Genomic DNA, 24,911 nt, shown 5'->3' with positions numbered 1-24,911 from the left:
AATTCAAAACAATAAGAATTTTTCCTTGTCAATTTATATATATTTATTTGATTTCAGATATTTAAAAAAAAATTATTTTCTTTTATTAAAATATTTATTTTTAATTAATTTTAATAAAATATTAATTCACTTTAACTATAGTTCATAATGCATAAGATAACATAAGAAAAATACAAAATGGGAACAACAACATGCTATTTTCATAAATACATATTAACTTTTTTTAATAAAATTAAAATTGATAGCTCTTTTAAATTTTTACATTTTGTTAGATTATATCTCTATATAATTATTTTACACTAAAATAATGTTAGATGCATAAAATGATGGATAAAATAGTATAATAATTTACTTATTTACCATTTTACATATATTTTTATGTTTTATTTGAACAATTTATATTACTATTAATTGATATTTCTCACAAATTAAAAATGAAATCTAAAAATGAAAAAAATAATAAACAAATAAGACAAAGGGGAAAAGTAATGCTAAATTATAAATTTAACTGGCTAAGAAAAGATTTACATAAATTAAATTATTTACAAACCAAAATTTATTAATATTTACGTATAATACCCTAATTTTCTTTTAAAATGAAAAAAATTTTACTATTAAAGTACATCTATATTTTATAATATTTTTAAATCTTTTTTATTTATATTTTTCTCATTCAATTTAGTAGGAGCAAAATATAAAATTACTAAAATTTTGTCTAATTTCACAAAATATTTAAAAGGGATTTAAGGATTTCACCGACGCATCCGTCCCTGATTCGACTTTCCTATAAAAGATAGAACCCAGCCAAGCAGAGCCCAACAGGAAAGTAGTAGTAATAATCTGCTGTCAAAGGCCGGAAAGCCACTTGACATAAAAAATGTCAGCTTCAGCTTCTGCTCCATTCCACTCTCTAATCTCACTGTGCTTTTACCTAAGAGGGTAATAAAATGAGAAGAGACACCTAAATTTCTCCAAACCCAGATCCCAACGTGTCTACAACAACCTAACTAAAAGCAAAAAAAAAAAAAAAAAAAAAAAAAAGAAGGTACAGTTCTAAACATAGTACTTAAGATTTTTATTACGTTCTCTTTGTTATTCATGTTAGATAGTTATCTTCGTTCTGTTCGCGTCTTTTCTTTCTGAACTCAAACTTTCTTTATCAGTTAAGGTAATGTCTTGGTTATGAGTTTTTGCATTTAATTAAAGTTCTTCAAATGGTGTTTTTGCTGATCAGGGCTTCTGTAAGTTGAACTTTAATGGCTAAAGATTGAAAAATCACAATTGAGTGGACTTTTGGAATCTGGATTTCTTTCGCGAACCTAAAAAGATTTAACTTTGAGTGTAAAGTTTCAATCTTTGTTTGAAAAGATTGTATTTAGAAAAATGCTATATTGGTCTCATTTACTGTTAGCAGTGATGTCTTTCATTTATTAGTAGCTGTGGTTAGTCGGGAGTTTTGAGTTGCCACTTGCTTGTTTTGGTATGTTGGTGCTTTTTGACTGCTAGCAATTAATATGTGCTCTACTCTTGGATTCTATCGTTTATAGATTTTCTAGATCTACTCTTTTTCTTTCTCTGGCTCGTGGTTTTTTCGATCTATGAGTTTGATTTACAAGATTGTAAGGACAATAAATTCTATATAGTTTTTAAAAGTTGAAATAGGATTGGAAGAAGTTGTTTGTGGTACTAATTGACTAGTTTTATTGCTCTTCCAGCTGTATGTAACAAGAAAATCCATTGAAAAGAAACATGGCCACTGGGAAGTATTCCATAGTTGATGGGAGGAAGTCTTCAAGTTACTGTTCAACTGCTACTGTAGTTGTGTTTGTTGCTTTTTGCTTAGTTGGGATTTGGATGTTCATGTCCTCATCGGTTGTTCCAGTTCAGGATTCGGAATTGTCATCTCAGGAGACCAGAAATGAGGTGAAACAAAAAGTGCCAAAAGGTGTTTCTACGGGATTTGATGATACCTCAGGTGATCTGCTTGAGGATGCAACGAAAGAAGATGACACTGGTAGGCCTAGTAAAGAATCTGGAAGGACTCATGAAGATAATTCCACTGAGAACTTAATGGTCAAGAGTAACAAGGAATCTCAGAATTTGGCTAAGGAAAACCAGGAAGAAAATGAGAGTTCTGATGACAAAAGTGAGTCAGAAAGTGAACAAAAAAAAGTGGATGAAGATGAGGGGAATGTAAATGGGGAAATGAATAAAAATGTGCTGGCAGAATCAGAGGAGAGCTCACGTCAAAACAGATCTGAGTCAACTGAGGGCAAGAAGAACTATGAGGAAGAAGCAAGTGCATATCAAATAAAACATGTCGACAAGGAGTCTATTTTGACTGAGGAGAAGAATGAAAAAAACAAAGACAAGAGTTCGGAACAAAGTGCTGTCAAGAATATTGTGGAAAGTGAGGAAACCGATCAAGTTTCAAATGAGATTCTCCCTTCTGGTTCTCAGTCAGAAATTTTGACTGAGTCTACTACTCAGAATGGAGCTTGGTTAACCCAAGCAGTAGAATCACAGAATGAGAAGAAAACACAACAATCTTCAATATCCAGTGAAAAAAATGGTCACCATTGGAAACTCTGTAAGTCGACTGCTGGGCCAGACTACATACCTTGCCTAGATAATTGGCAAGTTATCAGAAAGCTTCCAAGCACAAAGCACTATGAACATCGAGAGAGGCACTGTCCTGATGAAGCTCCTACATGTCTTGTCCCTCGACCTGAAGGATATAAGCGCCCAATAAAGTGGCATAAAAGCAGGAATAAAGTAAGCACCTATCTGCCGCCTGAACAAGTGCTTGTGTTTTGTGTATTGACTTTGATTGAAATTTATTCTTTTGGTGCTTGGTGCAGATATGGTACTACAATGTCCCTCACACCAAGCTTGCAGAGGTTAAGGGGCACCAAAATTGGGTTAAAGTAACTGGTGAATACCTTACCTTTCCTGGTGGTGGAACTCAGTTTATTAATGGTGCTCTTCATTACATTGATTTTATTCAAGATGTAAGTCCTTTTCATATATATATTTATATATATATATATTTTGTGTGTATACTAACATGGGTTGTCTGGATATATTCTTGCTTCTATTATGCATTGGTGGTTGCTGATATGTGATTACAAGCTATTTTTATAACACTTTCAAAGGAAAAAGCAGCACATTATTGCGACGTGTAATGTAAGAATTTCCTTTTCATATTTTGTATATAGTTTGCAATTGACATGATTAAAATATCTTGTCTGTAATTTTCTTAAAGCCATGCATCTGTATAGTTATTAGAAAAACCGCATAAATTTCCATATGAAGGCCAATAATACAAGTTCTCCAAGTGAGATCTTTCTTAAGCTTCCGTTTGTATAGATATGCATGCACGCTTAACTTTATTTAGCTGTCTCTCAATCTCTCTCCATACATGTATACTTGGAAGCGGTCTTCTATACACGTTCTTGTGGGCACACTTAGCTCTTTCTAGTGAGCAAACTTGTGATATATAATTGGCTATAGCCTATTTTTAGCTAACAAGGTTTCTTTCTCTTCATCTGAGGAAGCAAAAGTCTATCTGGTTTAACATCTCATACTATTATCGTGAAACCTAAACCACCCCAAGAACTTCAGGCTATTTCAAAACATTGGCATCATTATTTTTTCGAAAACTTTGACTCAAGCCATCAACCACGGCTTATGTATTCTTTAATGTTTTTTCTGCTCATTTCTTTTGTGTTTTGATTAACTTTTACTTTGCTTCCTCTACTTATTTTATTCCAGTTGGGTTAGCTAACTGCTTGGTTTCCACTGGTATGACTTTCATTTTTTGCTGAATTATTTTGTCTAACTATGTAAATTGAATGCATATTTGCTTCAACGATGCAGTCAGTTCCTGAAATTGCATGGGGAAAAAGAACTCGTGTAATACTGGATGTTGGGTGTGGGGTAGCTAGCTTTGGAGGCTATCTTTTTGAAAGAGATGTCCTTGCAATGTCATTTGCTCCTAAGGATGAGCATGAAGCGCAAGTACAGTTTGCACTTGAACGGGGAATTCCTGCCATTTTATCTGTGATGGGCACCAAAAGGCTACCTTTTCCTAGTTCTGTCTTTGATCTTGTGCACTGTGCACGTTGCAGGGTCCCTTGGCACATTGAAGGTGGGATTTCATTTTTATATTTATCAGTGTTTAGTTATATACTGTTATATTCTTTGCTAATATGGAGACACATTTTGAGGCATATTTCAGGTGGCAAACTTCTGTTAGAGCTCAATCGTGTTCTGCGACCTGGTGGTTACTTTGTTTGGTCTGCTACTCCAGTTTACCGGAAGCTCCCTGAAGATGTTGGCATTTGGCAAGGTAAAATACTTTATAACCTAGCCATTTGTCTCCAAAAAGAATGATATTTTGATTTATCTATCCCTTTTCATTTTTGTGGGCTGTGGTTATTAATGGCAGAGATGTCTCGGCTTACAAATTCAATGTGCTGGGATTTGGTGGTCATTAAAAATGACACTCTGAATGCTGTCGGAGCTGCAATATATCGAAAGCCAACTTCCAATGAGTGCTACAATAAAAGATCTAGAAATGTACCTCCACTTTGTGAAGAATATGATGATCCTAACGCGGCCTGGTAATTGTTACTTTTAAGTATCAGTATATTTTCCCTTAGTTGGCAGTAATTGTACAAATATGAAATATTACCATGGTAAGTTTAAATTATGCGTGTATAAATTATGAATAAAGGTCATAGTCAATTGGAAATTGGCTTTTAAAATGATTGAATGGGTGTGATGTTAAGTTTACTGCATATGATTGCCTTGTAGCCATAAACCTTGCAATGCAATTCTAAATGTATCAACATAAAATTTAGATGTTGCGTTTCATCATCTTCTTCAATGTTACTAGAAGTGACCATTAGGAATAAGAGAGAAGTTCTTTAATTTGGCTATAATGAGTCCTACCAACTCGTGTTTATTTAATAAAAGAAAAATTAAGTAGATCTATATTTAATTGTGGTTAATTGCATTCGGGTATCTCCGCATGCATATCTTGATACTTAGGTGTTACCCTATTATGAGTAGTCATATCCTCAGACAGTTTTTCAGCAGGTAGATAGAATCTAATATTGGGAGAAACAAAATATTTGACTGTTGATTTGTCCTTTGAGATGAATTCCATGCAATTTTTCATTTAGTCATTCTGCCCACCACATCTTTGACTAGACCATCAACCTTCTCAGAGTGAAATGTATTCAGAGGGATAGCCTGCTTATTTTTGAAGTTGTATTTGGGTGGATGGCACATGTTTAATGCTTCTGACACATAGGATGTTTATTTTTTAACCTTTTCTTAATGCATTTTTATATATGCGAGCTAGTGGATGTACATTTGCTCTACAAGTATTCACTAGGTTAAAGGAGCATTTCTCTTAAATGTACTCCCAACTTTCTTGATGAATAATGTTTGCAGTGCACTCATTGGATAATATTTTCTGGTTCATGTCTTCAGGAATGTACCACTTGAGGCATGCATGCACAAAGTGCCAGTAGATTCAACAGAGCGTGGATCCCTTTGGCCTGTACAATGGCCAGAACGGTCAGAACAACCTCCATATTGGTTGAATTCTCAGGTTGGCGTTTATGGTAAAGCTGCTCAGGAGGATTTCACTGCAGACTACAATCACTGGAAAACAGTTGTCTCCCAGTCTTATTTGAATGGGATGGGAATCGACTGGTCTTCTGTGAGAAATGTCATGGATATGAAGGCTGTTTATGGAGGGTATTTTGTTTAACCTCTCTCTAGTTATGACAAAATTCATTATGCCCTTTCTTTTCAAGACCAAAATTAGCCTAAGTGAAATTTACGGCTCAGATTACATTTTGGCCTACAATAATCTTGCTAAGTGAGGAAGAAAACTTATGTTCATGTCCTCTTGGAGCTAATAATTTGGCTTTGTTAGAAATTATCAAATTTTAGATAGAGGAAAACCAACCCCCCCTTCTCCCCTATCCCTTCCCCTTTCACTACTTATTCTCTTTTTTTCTACTTTCAAAAAATTATTTGATAGAATTTTTTTTCTCTTGTAGTTATTGTTAAAATATCTTCTCTTGAAGTGCATCTAGACGTGTATAACCTTCTATCCTAGTTCTTTTCATCCTTTTGTGCTTTGGCTTATAGGTTTGCTGCAGCCCTGAAAGACTTGAAAGTGTGGGTTATGAATGTAGTTCCAATCGACTCTCCTGATACACTTCCAGTAATCTATGAACGTGGCTTGTTTGGAATATATCATGATTGGTGTGAATCATTTAACACATACCCGAGAACATACGATTTTCTTCATGCTGATCATCTCTTCTCTACTATCAAAAAGAGGTTTTCTATCTTCCATGCTATATTACTTGCAGATGTCATTCTCCAACAAGATTACATACCTTATCTGATGTTTATTTACTGGCCACAGGTGCAAGTTGGTTACAGTAATTGCAGAAGTTGATCGAATTCTGAGGCCAGAAGGAAAGCTGATAGTGCGAGACAATGCTGAAACCATAAGCGAGGTGGAGAGCATGGCTAAATCTCTACAATGGGAGATACGGATGATTTATTCGAAAGACAACGAGGGATTGCTTTGCGTTCGCAAGACATTTTGGCGTCCCACCGAGGAAGAACCTATAAAGTCTGCCATTGTTTGAGCTTGATGCATAGGAGTTTACCGCACTTGCCATATAATATTACATATTCTTTTTGTTCCACAAGCGTGTCATAGTTTACCACAGACCTAGTCATCCATTGGCAGATGTAAAATTATATAGTTTATTATATTATAGACCTACTTATATCGATTACAATTTGTGTCTAATTTCCATGATGAATTAAAATATGTAATTTCATTACTATGAATCTGAATGAAAATCAAATTCATTCTTGATGTTTCTTCTTACTTTAGTTGCATGTGTATTTCACCTATGTTCCATTTATAAAAAATTATGCGACCATTTAGTACAATTTAACAAGGTAGCTAGGCCAGCCTTGCATGATTATGAACAGCTTCTCAATGGGGTTTTGACAACTAAACTTATGAGGAAGATATGGACAATCTTCTGTATTGGTAGGCGAGCGTCATTGCCATTCCTGACCAACACTATAATTTGGTACAGATCTCGAAGCGATTTTCACATCATGCTTGTCTTTTATATGCTAAAGATGATTGGAATTATCGTAAATTTTGATTCTAATGTCAAAGATCTTTCTCTCATAATCATAGGCATGCCCCGGGACAATATCTTTTTCTCTCATATCCAGTTTTTAAAAATTTTCCGATATTATTTTTGTCGTCTCCGTTTTGAAGTTGAGTATGACATCAGAATTTATTTTGCTTTTATAAACCATACTGTATCTAGAAGATGCATTGCGGTAATAATATCTTACCGCAGCTGCAAAGATTAAACATGATTAAGAAGGATCGGACAATACCTTACAGGTAAAGTCGTAAGAACACGAGGCCATGAACCAATATTCGTCACGATATAAGCATGGATATATGTTTGATGGTTTCAAGAATTAAATTTTAGGGATATGTGAAATAAACAAAAAACTTACATGTGTCTGTCAAATAAAGTCATCTAAAGAACAAAATTCCACATAACTAGCCAAATAAAAAAAAACAAAAAGAAAAGACAGTCATCATTCTAGCAGAAATAGTTACAATTTTCATCGGGCACCATCAAGTTCAAATGCGATTTGGTTATTAATGCTGTCATACCCCATGGAGCTGGACGTAGTAGCATAATCACCACAAGTGTTGCTCAATTCGCCAAGCAAGTACTCTGCCTCCTCTGCTTGCAAATTTCTTTTACCCCAATGGTACTTCTCCATTGCTTGCAATCCTGCCAATTCATGGGCAACCTCCTTCATGGTCGGCCTTTCCTCTCCCTTCACTCCCACACATTGCCTAGCCAAAGCTGCTACTTCCTTGAGCTGCTCAACATTTACATCATTAAGCACCCGAGGATCGAGAATTTCAAGCAAGCGATCCTCTTTCATTGAAGAAACGAAGTACAGAGCCAAAACTCTCTTTTCTTCTGATCTTTCAAAACAAACAACCTTTTGTCCTGTTAGTAACTCTATAAGCACAACCCCAAAGCTATAGACATCACTCTTTTCAGTCAATAGACTTGTATGCATGTACTCAGGATCCAAGTAACCAAAAGTTCCTTGCACAATTGTGGTTATCTGTGCCTTGTCGGATGGGATCAATCTCGAAGCCCCAAAATCAGAAACTTTCGCGGTGTAATGGTCATCTAAGAGTATGTTTGCCAACTTGATGTCTCGATGAATGATCGGAACACAAGCAGCAGAGTGCAAATAAGAAAGGGCTTCAGCCGTTTCTGTGGCTATTCTCAAACGAGTTTCCCATGGAAGAAAAGAGGCACCAGCAACATTGTGCATATGGTCAAAAAGGCTCCCATTAGTGACATATTCATAGACTAACATAGGAACCGGAGTTTCCAAACAACATCCTAGGAGTTTGACAACATTCCTGTGGTTGATTTGGCAAAGCACAATTATTTCATTGACGAATTGTTCAACCTGACTTTGATCTCCTATTCTTGATTTTTTTATGGCAACCATCCGATTGCCCGGTAGTATTCCTTTGTAAACTGTTCCCTGGCCTCCCTGTCCCAGGATTCTACTTTCATGGTAATTGTTTGTTGCTTTTTCGAGTTCGTCAGCTGCAAATATTCTAACGTTTTCTCCGTACCCTTCTCGATTTGAAAGTTGTTCCCGTAACAAAATGCCACCATTTTGCTTGAAGTATTTTTCCCTCAATTTGAGGATCTTTCTTTGCCTTAACACCAAAAACGACCATGATATGAACAAGAAGAGAGCAAAAATGCCAATGCTTATCCCTGTATTCAAGGTAAACTTTAAGCACAAGTTAACTATAATCGTTAAAGTTGCGTTCGATTGACTAAAAAAGTCCTTACAGACCAATATAATGAGCCCGACGGTATAAGAAAAGTGAGGGCAGTAAAAAGTAAAAGCAACTATCAATACTAACCAATAGCAATCTGAGTAATTGGAAATTTCTCATTCTGAGGTTTGACTTTATAAGTGCAGCCTGTTCCAGTCTGCCGGCCGTCGCCTTCATATCCCTCCGGACACGAACAGTAAAAACTTCCAATTGTATTATGACAAGACGAATTGCAGGGCTTTGAAGTTTCACACTCATTTATATCTGGTAAAATCAAATGAAATTTTTTATGTTTAATGGCCTTGGAAATTTACCTGAACTTCTTTAAGGTTCAGGAAAAAGGGGTAGTTGATCAAGAGGAGTTGGTGTAATTACCTTGGCAATCGTTCGAGAGGTAAGGATTCCCCTGAAAACCATCAATACACTTGCACATATATCCATTACCAAATTCGGGATCCTCACAAATGGTATTCTCTTTGCAGGCGTAATTTTCAGGATCCTTTTTCGCTTCACTGCAAGTCTGATTCCCAATTGTCCAATCAAGAATCATTGGAAATCCTCTAGTCATCGCACTATAATTATCGAGATCTGAAACCGAGAAATTATAGGCCCCATCCTCTGCGACAAATGCATAGCTGCAAGGGTTGAAGCTTAATACTTTGGAATGGTTGAAGTAACTAGCGAGGCTGATTTGATAATCCCTCACTCCTCTTGGGATAGCTGCTTGGCAGCAGCCAATGCCTGAGCAAGATCCATTGATCACATCATTCCTTCTATTACACAATGATAGACAACCAGTTGCATAACTCTGTCCAATGGAACCTTGGATGAAAGCATAGGTGTCACAACCAATAGCTGTGAATTTGTTTCTGGTATGAGATATGTTGTATAAACCGGACCTGAGCCAAGTGTCAGAATAGAAGCGCTCTGACGAGTTATAACAATCAGAGGCTACGGGGCCACGGATGCGCAACTGACTATCGGGATAGAAATCTAGCACTTCGATGTTACTACGCTGTAAGAATGCTTTCGGTGTATCGGAAGTGTTGTCACATCTGATGAAGAACTTATTTTCCATGAAACAACCATTTTCTGTACCAAACGGATATGGCACTCTGAGGTTACCGCACCGTCTTTGACAGCCTGGTTTTGGTTGAATTGCTGCTGCTTTTGCTCTTGCTGTCAACATGATCATGAGTATGATAAACTCCATAAGCCTTCCACTCAAACCCATTCTCATTTTCCCCCAAGAAAATATGTTTTGAGGAGTTAAAAAATAAAAACATTTGTTGAAGGCTTTTTAGCAAGATCATTTGACAATTCAAACCCAAAGCAACCAATCACTAGCCATGTCGTTAACAGCGTAACCAAGAAGGAGGGTCAAAGGGAAGACGATCAATTATTCACCAGGTCTAACTTATAATTAAGGCAAAATGGGAAAAAAAATCATAGAACAAAAATTTAATAATCATTTAAGTTTATGTTATTTTGTTATAATTAATCAAATATTAATTTTTTATTTCAGATGAATTGAGCCTATAAATATTTATTTTCGTCAATTTGAATCACTGAATATATATATTTTCACTGTAATTAAGTCCTTGACTAGATGAAAATTAAATTAATGGTTAATCAATTTTTATTTAATAAAGACTCAATTGATAAAAGTAGATATTTAAAGACTTAATTGATTACAATAAAGCAATAAAATTTAAACCATTGCTGAAGTTTTATTTGAAGAATTTTTTTGTAGGACATGATTAATCTTTTAATTTCTTTGTTGATTATTCTTTCTTGGAAGTTTCACAATATCATCTCAATTATTCTTGATTCCAAGCACAAAATATTCAGTCACACTCTAATAGAAATTAATATATGGCATGTTTGATCGATTATATAAAAAAAAAAAGGTGGGTTTTTTATTCTATTTTTTCATGGATGGTGATGTTTTATTTTTTTTAGGCTCATAGCGCAACCATTTCCATTGACAACAGTGAATGGATATACAAATCAAATTTCCCTTCGGTTTCTTAACCTTGAAATAGGGGGTAGTCTTTTAATGTTTTTTGTTAATAAAATTTCAATGAGAGAAACCGGACTCGCATAATTATGCTTTGAATAGCTAATATATTCTGCCATGAACCTGTGAGTTAGCGCTAGTTTACTCATCATCTTTATCTATATCAAATTGTTATTTAATTTATTTATATTTTTTTTAGGTTTTATCAGTTTTAGAATTTCATTTCATTTTGTTTTTATAATAAGTTCTAATAAAAGGATGAGAGCAATCTTTTATCTTTCTTATTTTTTAAGAAGTGAGTCTATAAATACAAACTTATAGTATGTAATATAAGCTTTATTTTTGATAAAATAGTATGTAATATAAGTTGAATTTAATAAAATTTTAAAATTAAGTTTCTCTTAGAAAATTCTTATTTACATTTTTTTCTGTTTTTCTAGCCTTATTTATTTAAATAATTTTATTTTTTTTGTATTTTAACATAAATATATATATTAATATTAAAAGAATCATATTTTGTTATGTTTAATCTCATTTTCGTGTAGAAATCAACTTGTTTAATTATTGACCACCTAGATTGATGATGATAATTTCCAAGGCTAAAACAGTACTTGTAATGATATTTTCGAATATTATATATACATATAGGTGATTGACTTGTGAAAAACGAGCTTGCAAAGTCTTTTGTACCAAAACCTAAAAAACGAGGAAGAAAAAACAGCTTGCTAAATGCCAAAGTGTACTTAATTTGAGTCATGCTCGATAAGCCTTCCACTCGGACCCACTCTCATTTTCACCCAAGAAAATAAGATTATTTTAGGAGTTAGTCAAAGATTTTATAGCTAAATCGCGTGACAATTCAAGCCCAAAGCAGCCAATCACTAGCCATATAGTTTACAGCGTAACCCAGAAGAAGGGTAAAATGGAAGAAGATAGATCATTCACCACGTCTTACGTTTATTAATGCATGGAAATAGTCGTCAATCTTTAATTTCTTTGCTCATTATTCTTTCTTGGAAGTTTCTCAATGTTTCCCCTCATTATTCTTGATTCCAATTGCACAAAACGTTAAGTCTAATTGAAATATATGGCATGTTTGATCGATTATATATATATATATATATAAAGAGCAGGTTTTTATTCTTTTTCATATTTTGATGGATGGGGGTGTTTTACATTAACAACAGTGAGTAGATGTACAAATCAAATTTCCTTCCGGTTTCTTAAACTTGAATTAGGTGTAGTATTTTACTGTCCTTTGTTTTTTTTATTTTTTTGGAGAAATTTGTTAATAAAATTTCAATGAGAGAAACCAGACTCAAATAATTTTGCTTTGAAACGAGCCTGTAGGTTAGTACTAGTTTACTTATCATATTTATGATCTCTATCACTTTGTTATTTAATTTATTTATATTATAGTTTTAGGTTTTATTAGTTTTAGAATTGCATTTCATTTTGTTAATTTTAAACTCGGATTACAGTAATCTTTTATCTTTCTTATCTATGAGTCTATAAATACAAGCTTATACTATATAATATAAGTTGAATTTAAAAAAATTCTAAAATTGAGTTTCTCTTAGAAAACTCTTATTTGCAATTTTTTTTTTTGTTTTTTCAAGCCTTATTTAGAATGTCAATCCGCTTTGCCGGATTTTTTTATTTAATTTAAATCATATTAAATAATGATTATTTATTTAAATAATTTTACTTTTTAAAATATTTTAATGCATATATTAATATTAAAATAATAATATTTTGTTAATTAGGATGCGTTTAGTTTCATTTTCATGTGGAAATTAGGATGTTACTTATGGACCCAGTAATCAACTTGCTTAATTATATGTAGAGGTGGTCCTCCTAGGATAAACATTAAGGACCCATTTGATGATGATAATTTCCACAGCAACAATAATGTTTGGAATGATATTTTTCAATATTATATATATTGTTGATTGACTCGAGGAATACATGGTTGGCAAGTCTTCTGCACAAAACCAAAAAAAAAGGAAAAGAAAAAGAAAAAATAGCTTGGAAAATGTCAAAGTCTTCTTAATTTTATTCATGCGTGTGAAAGTTTATACAACAAGAAGAAGTTACATTTACTTTGTTATTGAAACACATAACAAGTATGACTTTTATCAGCAGCATGGATCCACAAAAAGAAAAATAAAGAAAGAAGAAATATAGCAAGTGAGAACACAAATTACCGCTACTAAATTCATGTGAGTGTGCCAACAAATGTTGGAATTACCAAAGGAAGTGTATGTAATTTAGTAGATTTATATGATAAGAAAACCATATATTATTCTTGTTGTCCATTTCTTATGTACTTAAATATAGGGGGTAAGTCTCTCTAGGCTTACGTCTGTGAGGCGAGTTTCAGTCTTGTAACATAAAAGAGTAAAGTTTCTATGGTGATCTTTGAGGAAACAGTAAAGTTAAGTCAGTAAGTAAGTCTTACCTTTGGAGCAAGAGTAACATGGCAGATGACTTAGAAGATAATGTTGTGCCTAAAGTAATAAACACAACAATACAAAAATAATATATTGCAATAGACCCACAGTAGTAGATAACAATCAACAACGTAAAAAAAATAAAGCACATCAAGATTTACGTAGAAAACCCTCCATTGCAGAGGAAAAAATCATAGACCACTAGAAAAAAATCTCTATTATCAAATAATTGATATACAATGTTCTTTTCTAGCTAAAACTAAAGCTAATTAACAACAAAGAGAGACAATTGAAAAAATCTTACCAAATAAGTGACTCAACAGATACACTATAGATTTGTTCATAAAGAGCTTCAAACCCGATCTTCACCGTTCAAAATATAGAAATTTAAATCATAAAGCTGTTGATAAAGTTTCAGCTTAATCGGATCACGAATTGACTTTCATTCAACCAACTCTCCCTTCTCCTTTTTCTTTCTGCTTTTCTTAGCTTTTCTTCTTTTCTCTTCTTGGTTTGCGACACTACTTTAAAACAATCCCACCTCTTTTTTATTAAGCAATTAAGGCTCTATGTAAAAAAAAAGACCAAGACCCATAACCTTTGCTTGGTCCAAAATCAATTACATGGGGTTGGACCCCATTTTCCTAACAATCTCTCTTTTTAGCCCGATTAGGAGGAGATTCATCACTATAGCAGTTTCATTTGAAACTTACTTTGGCCAAGGAACTCATTCTGGTCAAGTTACTGCAAAGCTCAAACTTCTCTCTCAACATATTTGCTATATTCTCATCAATATAGACTTTTTTTAACAGCATCTGCTGTTCTTCAATCACTGAACGTAACCAATGATATCTAACATTAATGTGCTTTGTTCTAGCATGGTACATGACATTCTTACTCAAATCTAAAGCACTCTAGCTATCACAAAACACCAAATACTCTTTTTGATTCAATCCTAATTCAAAAAGAAAATGTTTTATCCAAAGCATTTCTTTACTTACTTCGGTTGCTACAATATACTTAGCCTCTATAGTTGATAAAGCAACATACTTCTACAACTTAGACTGCCAAAGACACAACTCTTCCTGTAAAAGTGAACAAATACCCTGAAGTAGATTTTTTACCATCAAGATCACTTACCATGTTAGCATCAGTAAACCCTTCTAGAATTGGTTGTGAAACTCCATAACTCAAGCACATTTTTGAGGTGCCCTTCAAATATTTGAAAATTCATTTCACTGCTTTTCAGTTAACCTTTCTCGGATTAAAAAGAAATCTACTCATTACACCAATTGCATGAGCAATGTTAGGCTGTGTACAACCATAAGATACATTAAAAAATCGACTGCAGAAGAATGAGGAATACTAGACATAGCTAGTTGCTCTTCTTTAGACATCGGACAAGATTTTTTACTCAGATGAAAATAGTTGGCAAGTAAACTGCTAATTGATTTAGCATATTGCATGTTGAATCTACCAAGCACTCGTTCAATGTACTTTTTCTGTGACAACCATAGCTTTTCAGCTCTCCTATCCCAGATAATGTCCATACTAAGAATCTGCTTTGCTGGATCTAAATCTTTCATATCAAAGGACTTAGACAATTGTTCTTTCAACTTGCAAACCATAATAGCATCTTGTCCCACAATCAAAATATCATCAACAGATAATAAGAGAATAATAAAGTTACCATCAAGGGATTTTTTGACATACACATAAGGATTCACTGTTATTCTTTTATAGTTATGACTCACCATAAAAGAATCAAACTTCTTATACCATTCTCGCGGAGCTTGTTTTAAGCCATACAAACTTTTCTTCAATTTGTAAACCAAGTGCTCTTTCCCTTTCACTTCAAAACCCTTAGGCTGATTCATATAAATGTCTTCCTGTAAATCACCATGCAAGAATACAATTTTAACATCAAGTTGCTCAAGTTCAAGATTCAAACTAGCTACTAATCCTAGTACCACTTGAATGAAACTCATCTTCATAACTGGAGAGAAGATCTCATCAAAATTGATGCCTAGTTTTTGAAAAAAACCTTTTACCACCAAACGAGCTTTGTACCTCACTAGTTTGTCACCATCATTTTTCAACTTAAACATCTATTTATTCTTCAACGGCCTTTTCCTTTTCAAAAGTTTAACAAGGTCATAAGTACCATTTTTTTGTAATAACTCTATCTTTTATTTCATTGCTTTTAACCAGTGCTTTCTATCCGAAGTAGCCTGTAAATCTTAGAAGCTTTCTGGCTCCCTCTCACTAGTAACTAAAATAAAATCTGAACTTGGATACCTGGTAATCTCCTAGGCTGAGACTTTACATCACTTGATGCCGAAGGTAGCTCCTCCTACTCAACACTCTTTAGTGGAGATGATTGCTCCCCCTGCTCAAAATTGATTGCATTTGGCTCATCATTAACTATCCTGACTTATTCATATCTTCAAGTTTTGTTTCTTGCTCATTTTGACCATCTGTGGCTCTTTTTTGTGGAACCTCTATCGGTGTTAAAATATTACACTCAACAGTAACCCGTGGAGTCTTCTCATTTTCCTCAAAGTCTGCTATGATTTTTTTTCATAAAAGACCACATCTCTATTTTGACTGTCTTTCTCTTCACTGGATCCCATACCTTGTAGCTAAATTCTTCATCACCATATCCTACAAACACACATTGTGTAGCATTACTGTCAAACTTTGACATTTACTCTTTCGACACATGCATGAATGCTTTACACCTAAAACTTTCAAATAAGAGTATGAATCATCTTTCCCTATCCACACTCTTTCTGAAATGTCAAAGCTCAAAGGAACTGATGGTGATCTGTTAAGTAAATAACAAGCTGTGTTGACTGCTTCACCCTAGAATGGTTTTGGTAATTTTGCTATCCTTAACATACATCTGACTTTTTTCAAAATGGTGTGATTTATCCTTTTAGCTATACCATTATATTATGGTGTTTCAGGTTCTGTCATCTCATAGCTGATCCCATGCTTTGAATAGTACTCTTCAAAGTCTTTGGATGTGTATTCTCTACCATTATCAGTCTGAATACACTTTAAAGACAACCCTATCATCCTTTCCACCATAGCATAAAATTTTTGAAAATACTGTAGTACCTAACTTTTGTATTTTAACATATACACCCAAGTCTTACGTGAAGCATCATCAATAAAAGTAACAAAATACCTGCTATCACCTAATGATTCAACCTCAATGGGACCATATATATCAGAATAAATTAATTTCAATCTATTTTTTTCTCTAAGAACTCTTACGAAAAAAAACTCTATGATACTTACCAAACAAACAATGATTACATTAATCGAGAAACATACCTTTAGTTAAGGGAATGAAAGACTACCTTGCTAAAACCTATAACCACTTCTTGCTCATGTGTGCTAGCTTCTTATGCCATAAGTTTGTTGAAGCATCATCTTCAATGGCGTTTACCTGGCTACCATTCAATTGCATCTATGTCTTATACATTGTGCAACATAGTTTTTCTCTTACAACTACTATAGATCCTTTCAAAAGCTTTTACTGCCCATTCTTTTGTTGACTATCATATCCCTCTTTATCAAGGACATTAATAGCAAGCAAGTTCATTCTCATATCCGAAATATGTCTGACATCCCTCAAAGTCAACATGTAGCCTGTACTAGTTTGTATAATAATATCACCAATCCAACAATCTGTGGCACACTCTTATTTCCTATCTTAGTGTAATCAAAGTTTCTTAGTTTATAAGTTGTAAACAACTCTCTCTTATGAAAATAATAATATGCTGTTCCTATGTTAACTATCCACTAAATGCTAGAATCTCTAATATGATTACAATCACTATGTATACAAATCAAAGTAACTAAATCACTATCTGAATTCACTGCTGTAATATTGCCATCATCTAAACTCTTGCTTTTTTCATCTTTTCGCTCTTGCTTTAAGATTTGACAGTGTTGTTTTATATGACCTATTTTACCATAATGAAAACACTTCACTTTATCTCTGGACTTAGATCTATGTTTAGACTTACTATGATTTTTTGAGTTCTGACCTCTGTCGATGGTTTTACCTCTATTCTCTATGACCAGAGCTTGATTTTTAAAGTTTACATCTTTTTACTTTGCTTTTTCATTAAGCATATTATCCTTTACCATCTTCAATATCACCTTATAATTGGGAGATGAATTAAGAACAGTCACAACTAGAGTATTTTAATTGTCTGACAATGAACCCAAAAAAAAATAACACCTTTATTTCATCATCCATTTTAAGTTCTATAGTAGTCATCCGATTAAATATATCTTGAAAATCACTCAAGTGCTTTGTAATCGATTGTCCATCCCTGTACTATAAAGTTGTAAGCTTTTTAATAAGCATAACTTTATTCATACTTATTTTTCTCTCATATAGTGTTGTAAGTTTTTATCAAACAATGTGGGCATTTGTCTCCTATGCTACATGATGAAACACGCTGATATCAATCTATTTTCTGATTGTAGCTAGCGTTTTTCTCTTAACTTCTTTCAGTTTTCATCTTTCATATCAATTGGTTTAGTCGAATCACCTAATACCAACTCATATAAATCTTTGCAGTATAGATGATCCTTCATTATAGGCTTTCAAATTAAATAATTTGATGCTATCAATTTTATCATGGAACCTATATCACCCTTTATGATCTTAAATAAAATTTACTTCTATCTTGGACTGCTTCTGTATCGTTATCTCAAAATAACCTTGCTTTGATACCATTTGTTGTGCCTGAAGCAATAAGCATAACAACACAAAAGTAATATATCTCAATAAACCTATAGTAATAGATAACAATCAACAACAAAAAAAAAAAAAATAAAGCACATCAAGATTGACATGAAAAACCCTCAAGTATAGAGGAAAAAACCACAGACCACCAGAAAAAAATCTTCATTATCAAATAATAGATATACAAAGTTCTTTTTTACCTAAAACTAGAGCTAATCAACAACTAGAGAAACAATTGAAGAAATCTCATGAAATAGGTGACTCAACAAATACACCATGGATTTATTCCTATAGAGCTTCAAACCTGATCTTCACCGCTCAGAATGTAAAACTCTAAATCATAAACCTACTGACAAAGTTTTAGCTTAATCGGATCACGGATCGACTTTCGTTCAACTAACTCTCATTTTTCCTTTTTCTTTTAACTTTTCCTAACTTTTTTTCTTTTCTCTTCTTGGTTTGTGACACTACCTTAAAACAACCCCACTTTTTTTTTTTTATTACGTAGCTAGGGCTTTATGTAAAAAGAAAGATTATGGCCCATAGCCTTTGCTTAGTCCAAAATCAATTACATGGGACTGGACCCCATTTTTCTAATAGATAGATGGGGGCACTTAACTATCGTAAAGGAAGAGATGGATAAGGTAGTATTGGAAAACAATGGGATGATCGGATCAAATGGGGAAGATAAATGATGGATGGTGGGAAAGATTCAAACTTCAAGACCTTTGAAAAAAATAATGATAAGTATTTTCAAAATAGTATGGTGACTAGCAAAGATGTTCGACATAGTAGCTCTTAAGGAGAACCTTTTTTCTATTTAAGTTTAACTCAAAGGATGACAAAAATAGGGTACTTAAGGAAGCACCATGGTCATTTGATAAGCATTTGTTAGTGATGGAGCCATATAAAGTAGCATTACGACCATGAGATTATTTTTTGTTAAAAGGTGCTTCTGGATAAGAGTTTATGGTCTCTCATTGGGTTTGAGATCTCATGGGTAGTAAAAAGCATAAAAATAGATGATTGGTAACTATGAATGATAGTCTGGAGGTCAGAGGATGGTTGAAATTCATTAGAATTCGAGTGGAGATAGATATAATGAAATCATTAAAATGTTGTGATGGTGAGCGAAAATGTTGGATCATCAGATATTTGTGAAAGAATCAAATATGAAAAGATGTTGACCTTTTGTTATTCATGTGGTATATTAGATTATGCTAAGTATCTAACTTAAAATCAATTTGCAATAAAGGAAATGGTTCAATCTGAATATAAGGTCACAGAAAATTAAAAATTTATTAGATGTGGGATAACCCACTTAAATAAACCTCCATCACATGTAGGCAAAGATGGAAAAAGCTTTCCATGTGAAAATTAAAAAAAAGGCAATGAAAATAAAGTCTTAGCTCTGATACCATGTGAAGCATCCAACTTAATGTCAATTGTAATACCATTTTTAGTAGTTCGAGTAAAAAAGATAGGATTACGAGATGTAAAACCAAGTTGTATAATAGTGGTGCTAAACTTCGAGAACCAAGTTCTAAGGACTTGCTTAAGACCATATAAAACACATCGAAAATGACAGACCATGTTGAAAGGTACAGATGAACTAGAAAGTCACTTCATATAGATTTTTTGGGTGAGATCACCATTTAAGAAGGAATTTTTAATATCCATTTGAAAGGTTGGTCAGTTTTTAGTTGCAGCAACAACTAATAATGAACGAACAGATGTGAGACGTGTAATTAAGGTAAAAGTCTCTTCATAATCAATGCCATATTCTTGTGTAAATCTCGAGCAACGAAACAAGCTTTGTAGCATTCCATAGACTCTTCAAATCTAGTCTTGATCTTGTAGACTTACTTATAATCAATCATTGACTTATCAGAAAGTCGTTTAACAATATCCAAGTATGAGTTTTTTCAAGAGCTTAAAGCTTTTTTGTCATTGCTTACTTTCATATAGGATTAGAGACAACTTCATGAAAATTGTAAGGTTCATGTAACATGGCTAAAGCATAATAATAATGAAAATCATGAAGTTGAGTGTTGGGTTCCTTACCCGAGTGGAACGATGAAGTGGATGTGGTATGTATGAGGAAGGGACAAGTGTATCAATAAGAGCTTCAGTAAGATCAAACATAGTAGGAGTAAAAAAAGATGGATCATTGTTTAAGTCAGAAATACGTATAGTAGTCTCTTTATTTGAAGAAAAAAATCAAAAGATAAATCTGTAAAAATACATGGAGAAGAACATGGTAAATGTAATGAGGACACACTAGTGAACTTTTTATGTTTCCTAAAAAACTGTATGTCTTGAGATGTGAAAACGTTTAGACACTGGATCATAACACCTATAACCTTTGTGTTCTATACCATAACCCAAAAAATAACACAATCTAGCTTTAGGTTCAAGTTTAGTCTTTTCATAAGTAGAAAATAGAACAAAGCAAGTATATCCAAAAATTTTGAAAGAATGATAATTAGGTACCTTATTCTATAGACACTCATAGGGAGACTGTGTGCCTAATACTGGTATAGGAACATGATTAATAGTGTAAACAATAGTGAGAGTAGCTTCACCCCAAAAATGTTCAGAAAGGGAAAAGAAAATGAGAAAAGCACGAACTGTGTTAAGAATATAATGATGTTTTCTTTCTGCTCGACCATTTTGTTGTGAAGTATATAGGCAAGACTTATGAAGTGGAGTCCCATTATCCTTTAACAAGTTATGAAATTCAATTTTTGTATATTTAGCAGCATTGTTAGACTTGAAAATTTTTATTTTTCTAGAAAATTAAGTTTGTATCAGGTTATTAAATTCACAAAAAATGAAGTTTTTTGTTTGAATAAATATATCCAAGTATAACGAGAGAAATCAACAATAAATATAACAAAGTAACGTGAACCTCCTAAGGTTGGTGTGGGAGCTAGACCCCAAATATCAAAATGGATTAAATCAAAAGGAATAAATGAGATAGAGTCAATTTTATTAAAAGGTAAAACACTTTGTTTTCCAAGTTGACAAGACAAACAATAAAAAATATCATAAAAAACATTACCTAAGACACCAGTGGAAGCAAGTGACTTTATTCGAGAAATAGATACATGCCTTAGCCTAGAATGCCATAAATCTAGATAAACTAAAGAGTTGGTTGTTTGAGATGTAGTAGCAATAAGTGAATATTGTGAAATTTTCAAAGTTTTAAGCTTAAACAGTGTTCCAACCTTACGCCTTGTCCTAACTTTCTGACTTGTTTGGGGATCCTGTACAATACAACCATATCATTGTGAAAAATGTAAATTAAGAATAATGTCATAAAGTTGACCAACAAAAAGTAAATTTAAGGCAAGATTAGGAATAAGGTAAGTGTCAGATATATATAGTTTTGAGGTTTCAATATTACTAATATGGCTAGCTTTTAACATAGATCCATTTACTATTTTAATGATTAGATGATTAGGTATAGGTATTTTACTTTTGAATAAGGAAAGGTTATTAGTCATATGATTTCTACAAGCAGTATCAAACAACCAAACATTACTTAATGTGGTAGCAGAGATGGCAAAAACATGAGATCGAGATAATACTTACTTGAACAAAGTTTGAAAATTAGTGGTGGAGACTGTAATGATCTTAGAAGAAAACTCATAAGTGTTTGGTTCAATGGTTGTTATTGTAGCAGTTTTGTTAGCATGAGGATCATGAATTAGACTACTGTTATAATGATATTTAGCTTTATATTTTTGAATGAGATAATTAGTCCTCCCATATTGTGAACAAGATTTGTATAAAGTAGAGCTAGTACTTTTCTGAGGAGTAGTAGCAACAACAATATCAACACTATGAGTCTAACTTATACCCAAACGAGTTTCCTTATATATCAATTTCATAAAAGCATTATCCATAGTTGGTAAGGGATATCGGTGCAAAAGTGAAGACTTAGTATTTTCAAATTCATTTGAAAGTGCCTTTAGAAATTGAATAAGATGAATTTGATTTCAATAAGTAACAAAATTACCAGTATCACTTTCATCTTTGAATTTTGGCTCAAAATTTTTAAACACGTCCTATCAATGTTACATTTTAAAATAAAAATCATCAATCGAATGACCTGATTCTTGACGAAGGCGAGATAAAGTGGTTAAAATATGATATTGATGAGCAAGGGTAATAGAGTTATATCATGTGGCAAGAAAATCCTAAGCATCTTTAGAAAGTTTAAATCACTGAAAATGTACATTAATAAAAGAAACAACGGTGTTAGTGCACCATGTCAAAATTTGATGATTCTTACTTTCTCATTCTTTTAGTCGATCTGTAAATTTATTACTGGATTCTTTTTTTTTTTTAGTGCTTTGCTTTCTCTGGTAACAACAAGCCATAATTTCATTCTTTTTAGATAACTACGCATAGCCGTAGCTCATTTATTATAGTTATTTTCATCAAGGATAAAGGAAATTGATTGTACATTTCTTATTGAATATCTTCCATTAAGTTCTTGAAAAAAATAGAGATTTGAGAAGTTATGAGTATTGATATAAAAGATAAATATTAAAGATGAGAAGAGAAACCCAAAAAATTAAAGCGTGAAAGCAAAAATGAAGTTTAAAAAAGAGAATAAACCAATGATGGAAATAAGCAAATATTAGTTATTCTAAGGCGATTCACTTTCGGAATGAACCATGAAAATAACTCTAATACCATGAAAAAGGAAAAAATGATGAAAACTTTATTAAAATGATTTGTATTTCTTAAAGCCTATTTATACAAAGTTAAACTATCACAAAATAAAAAATATAATAAATAGAAATAATGACTAAATCAATTCTTATAATCACCTAATCAATATCCAAATCAATATCTAATATTCTCTAAATCAATATTAAATCAATCTAAAATGTTACTAGAATAATATCATTAGTATAAAATATTACTAGAATATCATTGATAGGTTATACTAACACGGACTGTGATAGGAACTAGACACCAGTAGTAGAGCCTAAAAGTGGAACACAATATGGTAACTGGCTTAGGGCATCCTTGTTGAAAGGAAAGAGCATGAATGTTAGGGCAGACAAGTTTATTATGGTCACAAAGAAGGCATACAGTGAAAGAGGCTTGGATTCATCAGATATGGAGTATAGGATACATCAGGCAAGGGTGGTCGCCAATCAAGAGAAAATGGGTAACCGATGGGCTGTAAGAAAGAGTTTTTTTTTTTTGGAAATGAGATAAGCAAAGCTAGGAATTCAGAATAAGAAGAGATTGTAAGAGGAAAAAATGCAATAAATGACGTGATAAGGGATCCTATGCATAAAATGATAATTTAAGTAGGGGGAGATTAAAGGATGAGATAGGGGGAATGGAATGTAATAAAGGCAACAATGTGATCACATGGTTTATTCTAAAGTAGATGGAGTAGCATATTAGGTTTGAAACCATGTCCTACGGAATAAATGATAAGATAGCTGGGGCCCAAAAAATGGGCTAATCTATGAAGACTTGTCAGGCCATAATGGAAAAGCCCATAATGTGTCCATGCCTAAACCAAACACCCCTGGGAGAAAGATTTGGGATAAGGGAAACATAAACGAGAGAGATAAAGAAAACAAAGCTCTAAAGAAAAATAATGAAAACAAGGGTAAATGGAAAAAGTTGGTATGTTTCATACATAGCAAGCCGTAAGAATTAGTGGCTGAATTGGGTAAGTGGAAGCAGGGAGGGAATGATGGTGACTATGTCCTTATAGAAGTTGATGTCTGGCGAAGAAAAGTAGAGAAGATGTACTGTTGGAAATAACAAACAAGTCAGTAATGGCGGGTGGTTTCCAACTTTACCGAGAACAGTGAAGTGCTTGGCATAGAACTGTTGTGGGCTTGGGAACCCACGGACGTTCATGTTTTTCAAAAACTTAAAAAAAAAAAAGATCTCAAAACTGTGTTCATAAGTGAAACAATGATGAAAGACATAACTCTTGATAAAATATATAGGAAGTGTAGTATGCATTTGGTTTTTGGGGTGAGTGCAACTGGAAAAAGTGGTAGTCTGATCATGATGTGGAAAGAAGAGGTGTCCTTAAGTTTGATTAGCTACTCGAAGCACCATATTGATATGGAAGTGGTGGACCAACAGGCAAAGAATGGAGGCTAGCAGGTTTTTATGGGGAGCCGAGTGTAAGCTTTAGAAATGAAGTGTGGAACATACTGCGCATTATAGCTGCCAACTTTCTATTACCATGGCTATGTTTGGGGGATTTCAATGAGATCATGTGGGACTCTAAAAAAGGTAAAGGATGATAAAAGGCTGAATGGCAAATGAAAGGTTCTATATAGGCTATAGAAGACGTGGGTTTGGAGGACTTAGGGTACATAGGATTGTGGTACACTTGGGAGAGGGGTAATAGACCAGGAACAATTAAAAAAAGGTTGGATCGGGCTTTGGGGGACAACAGATGCAAGGGCTATTTCTTTTGTATGCAGTGTACAATATGTCATATGTAGAATCAGAGCACAACCCAATCTTGGTTAACACAGTTGAAAGTAGGAGAGGGCGAAGAAGTAAGCAAAAAAGGAAGTTTTTCTTTGAATCTATGTGGGCCAAGGAGCATGCATGTGAACACTTAATATATAGTAGACATGAGATTTTCCTACAAATTAAACAAAGTGAAGGCATGCTTAACCAGATGATACAACTGAA

At 33.4% G+C, this 24,911-nt stretch overlaps 2 protein-coding genes across 3 annotated transcripts; one reads left to right on the top strand and one right to left on the bottom strand.

Moving 5' to 3' along the window:
• The first annotated feature begins 817 nt into the window (after positions 1-817).
• On the top strand, positions 818-6,919 carry LOC111298650 (putative methyltransferase PMT25). 2 transcript variants are annotated; one of them, XM_089758362.1, is made up of 9 exons: positions 818-1,045; positions 1,716-2,775; positions 2,862-3,011; positions 3,880-4,150; positions 4,241-4,351; positions 4,451-4,625; positions 5,503-5,772; positions 6,172-6,366; positions 6,455-6,919. In XM_089758362.1, exons 2-9 carry the CDS (start codon positions 1,750-1,752, stop codon positions 6,681-6,683), a joined length of 2,427 nt encoding a protein of 808 aa, XP_089614488.1. In that variant the 5' UTR covers positions 818-1,045; positions 1,716-1,749; the 3' UTR covers positions 6,684-6,919. The 2 variants fall into 2 exon arrangements, with proteins under 2 accessions (XP_089614488.1, XP_022749113.1); XM_022893378.2 differs by lacking the exon at positions 818-1,045 and adding an exon at positions 1,095-1,168.
• A 655-nt stretch (positions 6,920-7,574) lies between these two features.
• LOC111301810 (wall-associated receptor kinase 2-like) lies at positions 7,575-10,358 on the bottom strand. Its single transcript, XM_022897796.2, has 3 exons — positions 9,341-10,358; positions 9,053-9,229; positions 7,575-8,900 (listed from the first exon to the last, which is right to left on the bottom strand). Exons 1-3 carry the CDS (start codon positions 10,203-10,205, stop codon positions 7,702-7,704), a joined length of 2,241 nt encoding a protein of 746 aa, XP_022753531.2. The 5' UTR covers positions 10,206-10,358; the 3' UTR covers positions 7,575-7,701.
• Positions 10,359-24,911: the final 14,553 nt, after the last annotated feature.

The sequence above is a fragment of the Durio zibethinus genome, chromosome 3, assembly GCF_047325235.1.
Source record: "Durio zibethinus cultivar Kanyao isolate XHJ-2024 chromosome 3, ASM4732523v1, whole genome shotgun sequence".
Classification (NCBI taxonomy): Eukaryota; Viridiplantae; Streptophyta; class Magnoliopsida; order Malvales; family Malvaceae; genus Durio; species Durio zibethinus.
Note: the sequence above shows the minus strand (reverse complement) of the source record. Positions and strands in the feature narration are given on the sequence as shown.